This window comes from Ranitomeya imitator, chromosome 8, assembly GCF_032444005.1.
Source record: "Ranitomeya imitator isolate aRanImi1 chromosome 8, aRanImi1.pri, whole genome shotgun sequence".
Classification (NCBI taxonomy): domain Eukaryota; kingdom Metazoa; phylum Chordata; class Amphibia; order Anura; family Dendrobatidae; genus Ranitomeya; species Ranitomeya imitator.
The window spans coordinates 57,600,771-57,609,924 of NC_091289.1; the positions used below are offsets into that span (position 1 = coordinate 57,600,771).

Below are 9,154 nucleotides of genomic sequence, written 5' to 3' on the forward strand. Positions count from 1 at the left end.
CCCACTGCAAAAATGGTGTCATAGAGCCATGTAGTTCACAAACGGCAACATAACCTTGCAGTCACTCGTCTCAGAAGTGATGCCGTGGTGCACGCTGAAGGATTTTACAATACTGACTATATACTTATCAGGTCTTTTAGACCTGATGGAGATGGTGTACTTATTGTGAAAATCCTCCAGAATGGCGGTACAATTCTGATACTAAAATGAGCATTTTGTGAGTCCAGCAAAAAATTAAAGACAGATACCCCTGATACCGCAGTCAATTGTGAAAACGGCAACTTAAAAAAATTGTACATATGAAAATGGCATTACTGAAAACAACTCATCCCTCCAAAAAATAAAGCCGTCATATAGGTCTGTTGGTGGAAAAGTAAAGTTATAACTCTCAGAATATAGCAATGCAAAAATTATTTTTTATAAAAAGCAATTTTTACTGTGCCTAGGTAGGAAAACATAAAAATGTGATGTACTGACCCGGACAATAAAGCCGTTATCACTTTACCACACAAAACACACAGAGAACTGCATAAAAAGACTACAATTCCCAAACTGCTGTTTATTTGTTCATTATGCCTCTCAAAAATTGGTATAAGGGCTCATTCACATCAGATTTTTTCATATACAAACATGGACAAAACAGAATTCATCATCTTTCCCCCATCTCACTCTACCCCTCCACCAGACCTATCCATCAATGTCAGTGGCTGCTCACTTTCCCCAGTCCCACACGCCCGGTCCCTCGGGGTGATCCTCGACTCTGCCCTCTCTTTCAAGCCACATATCCAAGCCCTTGCCTCCTCCTGCCGACTCAAACTCAAAAATATTTCCTGGATCCGCACATTCCTTGACCATGAAACCACAAAAACACTAATGCACACCCTTATCATCTCCCGCCTCGACTACTGCAACCTCCTACTCCCTGGCCTCCCCTCTAGCACTCTGGCACCGCTCCAATCCATCCTAAACTCTGCTGCCCGACTAATCCACCTGTCTCACCGCTATTCCCCAGCCTCTCCCCTATGCCAAGCCCTTCACTGGCTTCCTATTGTCCAGAGACTCCAGTTCAAAACCCTTACTATCACCTACAAAGCCATCCACAACCTGTCTCCTCCATACATCTGTGACATGATCTCCCGATACTTACCCACACGCAACCTCCGATCCTCTCATGATCTCCTTCTCTACTCCCCTCTTATCTCTTCTTTCCACAACCCCATCCAAGACTTCTCCCGTGCTTCCCCCATACTCTGGAACTCTCTACCCCAACACATCAGATACTCGCCTACCATAGAAACCTTCAAAAGGAACCTGAAGACTCACCTCTTCTGACAAGCCTACAGCCTGCAGTGATCCTCAACCTCCTGAACCGCCGCACAACCAGCTCTACCCTCTCCTAGTGTATCCTCACCCATCCCCTGCAGACTGTGAGCCCTCGCGGGCAGAGTCCTCCCTCCTTCTGTACCTGTATGCCTTGTTTTGCTCATGTTGATTGTACTTGTCTATAATTGCCCCTTCCACGTGTAAAGCGCCATGGAATAAATGACGCTATAAAAATGAATAATAATAAATAATAATAAGAACAAACTGATTGTTCACCACCTTGATTTTTTCACAGATGAATAGACTAGCATTACTGATTTTGATCAATAGAGGACATGTCTCCGATATTTTCCACAGGCCACTCACGCTGAGGAAAAAATCAGAAGTGCACAGCCCCAGAGAATATGATAGCGAGTGCTATCCGTGAAAACCATGAAAACCACTGATAGCACTCTTACAAGAAAATTGGATGGGTGAACAAGCCCCGAGGGTCAGTCAATATTTGTCCTTTGCTATGCACAGCACTTACGTTGGGATTCCTGTCTAAAGGCCTCGTCACACTTAGCGACGCAGCAGCGATCCCGACAACGATACGACCTGTCAGGGATCGCTGCTGCGTCGCTATGTGATCGCTGGTGAGATGTCAAACAGTGCGATCTCCCCGACGACGCAGTAGCGATGCGGCGACCTGTAGCGACCTGTGCAACGATGCTATTTCATGACGATTCAATGGGACGTCCTGTCAAAGAGGTCGTTGGTAAGGTGTCAAACACAGCGATGTGTGCTACCCAGCGGGACCTCAACGATCAAAAAACGGCCCAGGCCATTCCGACACGACCAGCGATCTCACAGCAGGGGCCAGGTCGCTGCTACGTGTCACACAAAGCGAGATCGCTACTGAGATCGCTGTTGCGTCACAAAACTTGTGACTCAGCAGCGATCTCGCTAGCGATTTCGCTATGTGTGACGGGGGCTTTAATCTCCAAAATCCGATCCAAAATGTTATATACCTCAATATGCTATTAGTAAAAACTTCAAGTCTTTGTGCAAATAAAAATTCCCCTGCTCAGGTCTGTTACCTGTCAATGGCACTATAGGGGGATTCTACAGTACTAATGGCACAAAGCCTCTGGAAGATTGATATGGAAGAATTCCGTAAAAGGTGTAATTTCCAAAGTGTGATCCCTTGTGGAGAAGAGAGGGGTACATGTGTTCTGACACACTTGGGACTCTGCAAATGGCACCTGCAAAATATACCAGGAAAAATCCATGCTACAAAAGTGAAATGGCGCTCCTTCCCTTCTGAGCTCAGCAGTGTGCCAAAACTGAAATTTCTAACCACATATGGGATATTTCCAGTTTTGGGACAAGATTTTTAACAAATTGTGGGGTAATTTTTACTTATTGCCTCTTGTGATAGTGAGAAATCTGTGACTAAGACAACATTTTAGTGGAATTTTTTGTTTTTGTATCGTCATCGCCAAAAGGTATAAAAGAACTGAGCTGTGAACCCTGCACTGTTGTGAAGTATAATAGTTGCTTGATGCTGCAGTACATATCTCCATTGAGGTCAATGCAAGATGGACTGCCATCACAGTGAGGAACCAGGTTACGCCTCCTGACGAAGAAGTGAAACGCAAGTCAGGGTATTTGCTCAGGTAATCCCCTGTCAGCCTGCCTCATTATGTCTATGCAGCACACCAGGTTACCGGTTGCTGCAGTGATGTTGCTTTTCCTTCGGGGAAGGTAATGTCATGCTCAGAGGCAAAGGAGTTCTCTTCACCAGGTAAGGCACACACATGCAACACATTCTGAACCCAGGCCAGGAGGGGGAGCTCAAGACCCGGATTCAGGGGAGCTTCCCTGTATATGTATCCAGACCTGGAGGAGGAGCTAGTTAGTTGTTCAGAGACACAGAAGTAGAAGGAAGTCTGGAACTAAGTGCAGACTGAGAGGCCTGGCAGCCACAAGGGAGCTGCAGCCTCTGGAAGGAGGAAGAACCTGAAGGGTTGTTGTATGTGGAGTATCCGGAAAGGAAGGACTGTACTGTCCATTTTATATATTTAATATGATAAATAACTTGTATTTATATACTAATAAAGAATAAATGTTATTGTTATTATTATTATTTATTGTTATAGCGCCATTTATTCCATGGCGCTTTACATGTGAGGAGAGGTATACATAATAAAAACAAAAACAATAATCTTAAACAATACAAGTCACAGCTGGTACAGGAGGAGAGAGGACCCTGCCCGCGAAGGCTCACAATCTACAAGGGATGGGTGAGAATGTTGATTCATTTCCATTGTTTCATGCTTTTTAAACCAGCTTGTAATTAGTAATAAATGTAGATGGGTGGGACACCACCAATCACTAGAATGAGGACCCCGGGCAATGTGGCGTTATATTGGAGCGCTGTGAGGCATGCATACTGGCGCTGCCTTTGAATGCTATAGCACTGATGAATACAGCCAAGCAGTGGGCTAGGCAATTAATGCTTCTAGCTGAAATACCACTTCAGTACGGATTTACAGCCATTCACTATATTTGCTCCTATCAATGCACTATCCACACTCGTATCCCTCTTGTGTATCCCATCTCCACTGTTGTAACGGGTGAGAGGGCAGTCGGAGAGGGAGTAATTATAAAGTATGTCAAGGAGCAGACTGATGCAGAAGACAGATCCAGGGTCAGACAGACCGCAGAAGATAAGTGAACGGAGGTAGACAGAAATAGAGGGATGTGAGCACAGGAGTATGCAGCATTAAGGACATTACATCTAATAACCGGACAGCTGCACACACACAAGGGAACAGAAGAGACCTCATAGTCCAATAAACTCACAGACCCAGAAAATAGGATCTGTGGAAATGTTCTCACTCTTCATTGGGTTAATACTTCTTGGAATCCAATGGTCTCCGGTGTACTTGGACAATACAGCTGACACCAAACGTTTGGATGAGAACCAAGGAGACACCGAATTGGGCACCCTACGACGGAGAATTTCCTCTGGCACGCGTCCTTACAGCCTCTCCCGGTCGCCACTGGATTACCACTATTCTCCAAAACCCAAGCATTTAAAAACCCCTCGTCTTCTCCGAATATTAGGATCCTCCTTTGATCCATTCTGGATGTCGGTGGAGAAACCTGCAGAAAACGACACCAACAGCCACTTATCTGCGCTCAGCCAGGATCTTTTCGATGGTGCCAGTCGTTACCGCAGGAAGCTTACCCAGGAGGCTCAAAACATCAATTTTGCTTCACTGAAACTTCCAGCGGAACTCTCTGCTAACAGCAGCCATGTTGTGCTTGATGAACTGCGGCGCTGGCTGGTGCAGCGAGCAAGCTGCAAGCTAACGTCCACATGGGTGGATCTAGGTCCTGTTTTCTGGCCAAGATGGGTGAGGCACACGGACTGTGATGAGAGTAACACCGTATGCTCCTGGCCACCAGGGATGGAGTGTCGCCAGGCGCAGATTACCCATATTAAGTTATTGGCATGGCACTGCTGGATGCAGGATGCTGGTAAAGGCTGGGCATCCCAGAACTGCATGTGGAGGCAGGTACCTTACCCTGTGGTGGCTGCTTGTAAGTGTGCATGCAGGTAATAATGTATTAGGTTGCCTGCTAAGGTTATTTGGGGCTGATCTCCTCACCGCCATGAAGGTACAACTGGAGCAAAAGTTTTCTGTAAGATCACCAAATAAAGCAGCTTTCCAAACTTTTACTTTGTAAAGTTTTTCCATAGGCAATGCATGGCAATGAAAGGATTAAATCTGGACAGCATGCGCCCCTGTAAGATGTTTGTTAGAAGTCAGTGAGACAGGCTGTCTGGGATAAGAGTGAAGGTCACAGGGGAACCCAAACAGCTGGCAGTACACAGGGTGCAAGGATCAGGGCAGGTATGCATTAACGCAAGCGTGCCACTGCCTAAAGCGTTCATGAATAGCATTCACTCCTAGTGATGGGCGAATGTGCTCAGATAATGTGCTATCCCAACGTGCTCGTGTGCTAACCGAGAGTCTTCGGCGTGCTCAAATAATATGTTGTCTGTTTGTTAGGTAACCCCTGCATGTGTTGCAGCTGTCAAACAGCCATGAGACATGCAGCTGCGGGGACTGGAACATGCTATTCGAGCACGCCAAGATCACTCGGTTAGTACATGATCATGCTCAGGTAACACCTTATCCCAGCACATTCGCTCATCACTAGTCCCTACCAGAATCAGAGTGGCACAAAGCTCTGTCAGTGTTTGCAGTAATGCCAATGGGCATAGTCTACCATGGCAACTAATTGTTCAGGGATGGCAACTGAGGTCCTAAAGGAGCAGCTAGAAGTACAGTTTTATGCGATCCGCTAAACATGGATGATAATAATATATTGTGGTGCAAAGTAACCGAGAAGAAACTGTATGTATAAAGATCTCTGCTTACACAGCAAGATCCCCGAGAACAGGGTAATATGGCGCTCGACATGTCCGTGTCCACATTTACCTCCGCATGTAGATTTTATCTATAGGCTCTTTTATTCTGAATATTTTTCTTGAGAATGTATAATAATGGCCCATCCACAGAATGTGTGACCGATGGGGGTCCAAGTCCCCAGACCCCCGCAGAATAGCAGTATCTATGGATAAGTCATCTATATCACTGGGAAAAGCTCTTTGAGGCTATGGCTATACAGAACGTATTTGCAGCAGAATTTCTAGCCATATTATCCAGAGTGAAAATCCTCATTGTGTCACAGTGCCAGCCCCGAGGATGAGAGGTCGTGTAATGTCACCCACAGGCTGCAGAGAAAACCTGCAGCATAAAGCGAGCCGCGCTCCAGACCTGACAGCCGCAGTCTGTACGTATGTGCTGTGGATCCTCGCTGCGCATTTCACCCTTTGCAGTGCACAGAGGAATCCACGGCAAAATCTGCACTTCATCCAGAAAAGTGGCACCTTTTTTTCTCACTTGTTATGCGTTTGCAATCAGTATTTTTTTTTCAGCAGCTATTAATCATTTACAGGACCATCTATAGTTTCCTATTTTAGAGAATTGCAATGTGTCCGTAAAAATGGGATACCGTATTGTTGCTCCGTCTGGCCCCTGATTTTTGTTTTGCAGACTCATAAATTTGAATGTATGAGTCACATTCGATTTACAGATTTGGTCAGTATTAAAAAAAAAACAACAAAAAAAAAACAAAACTATCAGATCCTCAGCATGCCCTATCTGCTGGTGATTTTCCCCTTTATTTGAAGGTCCACAGCATGCCTGGGATTATGTGCAGATTTTTTTAATGCTCTGAATAGATCAAATATATATATATTAATAGTGGTTGTCAATTCCTCATTATTTTAAAGCCCACTCACACATCCTTGTGTCACAGTTCAAGGCTGGACTTTGATGCACAGACAATCTGTAGGTCTCCTGACCCTCAGCCATACATGAGGCTGTCAGGTTGGGGTCAGGAACCTTGCAGACAATCTGTGCATCACAGTCCACACTTATATTTTGGCATACAGATGTGCGAGTGCAGCCGTAAAATGGGCTCATTGCAGTGTCAAAATAAAAACACTCACCTACTGGACCTCCACCACTGCTTGGTACTGCTGCCAGTGTCTCCTACTGGTTTCTTGTTTTCTGGCAGAGATGATCACTGTGTCCAATATGTGGCCGCTGATTAGCTGCAGTGGTCATACATCCCTCACCGGAGGTCAGAGGGTCTTATGAGAATTTTTTCTTTATTTTAAAACCATGATAGGCCTATTTTTTTCTAAATAAAGAAGTTACAACCCACTTTAATATGTAGATTAGTTGTTCATGGCACAACTTGAAAAAAAATAATACGCCCAACCCCTAAAAAGGACCTTTCACCAAATTTTTCACATTGAACTGGACACGTGATGTAATTGTGGCTGCAGAGCGGAATAATACTTTTTTTTGGCATATTTTCTTTTATTCCACCTCTACGTTGCCAAGATATTATCAATTAAAGTAATTCAACAGAGGCAAAAATTAAAATTATTTAATCCCAGAAGCCCATCAGTCACAGAAGTGTGCAGTGACTGCTCAGAGTACGGCCCACCATACTGTGAGCAGCGGCTAAAGCACAGCCCACCATACTGTGAACAGCGGCTATAAGCACGGCCCACCATACTGTGAACAGCGGCTATAAGCACGGCCCACCATACTGTGAGCAGCGGCTATAGGCACAGCCCACCATACTGTGAGCAGCATCTATAAGCACAGCCCACCATACTGTGAGCAGCGGCTATAAGCACAGCCCACCATACTGTGAGCAGTGGCTAAAGCACGGCCCACCATACTGTGAGCAGCGGCTATAATCACAGCCCACCATACTGTGAGCAGCAGCTATAAGCACAGCCCACCATACTGTGAGCAGCAGCTATAAGCACGGCCCACCATACTGTGAACAGCGGCTATAAGCACAGCCCACCACACTGTGAGCAGCAGCTATAAGCACAGCCCACCATACTGTGCGCAGCCGCTATAAGCACAGCCCACCATACTGTGCGCAGCATCTATAAGCACGGCCCACCATACTGTGCGCAGCAGCTATAAGCACGGCCCACCATACTGTGCGCAGCAGCTATAAGCACGGCCCACCATACTGTGCGCAGCAGCTATAAGCACGGCCCACCACACTGTGAGCAGCGGCTATAAGCACGGCCCACCACACTGTGAGCAGCGGCTATAAGCACGGCCCACCATACTGTGCGCAGCAGCTATAAACACGGCCCACCATACTGTGAGCAGCGGCTATAAGCACGGCCCACCACACTGTGGGCAGCGGCTATAAGCACGGCCCACCACACTGTGAGCAGCGGCTATAAGCACGGCCCACCATACTGTGTGCAGCGGCTATAAGCACGGCCCACCATACTGTGCGCAGAGGCTATAAGCACAGCCCGCCATACTGTGAGCAGCGGCTAGAAGCACGGCCCACTATACTGTGAGCAGCGGCTATAAGCACGGCCCACCATACTGTGTGCAGCGGCTATAAGCACGGCCCACCATACTGTGCGCAGAGGCTATAAGCACTGCCCGCCATACTGTGAGCAGCGGCTAGAAGCACGGCCCACCATACTGTGCGCAGAGGCTATAAGCACGGCCCACCATACTGTGTGCAGCGGCTATAAGCACGGCCCACCATACTGTGAGCAGCGGCTATAAGCACGGCCCACCATACTGTGCGCAGCGGCTAGAAGCACGGCCCACCATACTGTGCGCAGAGGCTATAAGCACGGCCCACCACACTGTGAGCAGCAGCTATAAGCACAGCCCACCATACTGTGTGCAGCGGCTATAAGCACGGCCCACCATACTGTGCGCAGAGGCTATAAGCACGGCCCACCACACTGAGCAGCGGCTATAAGCACGGCCCACCATACTGTGTGCAGCGGCTATAAGCACGGCCCACCATACTGTGCGCAAAGGCTATAAGCACTGCCCGCCATACTGTGAGCAGCGGCTAGAAGCACGGCCCACCATACTGTGCGCAGAGGCTATAAGCACGGCCCACCACACTGTGCGCAGCGGCTAGAAGCATATGTCACCATCCTGTGCGCAGCGGCTATAAGCACGACCCGAAACTTTGTAAAGAGCGAGCTGTCAATCAGAATGCTGGGGCGGGCTTACAGTCCCCGCCCCCATAACTGAAAGCTGGCAAATCCTGGGAGGAAATGAATTCATTTTCTCCTGGAAGCTGCACCTTCAGTAAGGCAGCCGGTCTGCATTGTAACTGCAGATTAGGGCTCGAGCACACGAGCGTATCAAACAGACAAGATTTTTTATCGCATAGCACACTGGACCCTTAT

The 9,154-nt window shown here is 47.3% G+C and overlaps 1 protein-coding gene across 1 annotated transcript; it reads left to right on the top strand.

The window, feature by feature from the left end:
* The first annotated feature begins 4,196 nt into the window (after window positions 1-4,196).
* On the top strand, window positions 4,197-4,934 carry LOC138648097 (noggin-like). The gene has a single exon (XM_069737602.1). It carries the CDS (start codon window positions 4,197-4,199, stop codon window positions 4,932-4,934), a length of 738 nt encoding a protein of 245 aa, XP_069593703.1.
* The last annotated feature ends 4,220 nt before the right edge of the window (window positions 4,935-9,154 follow it).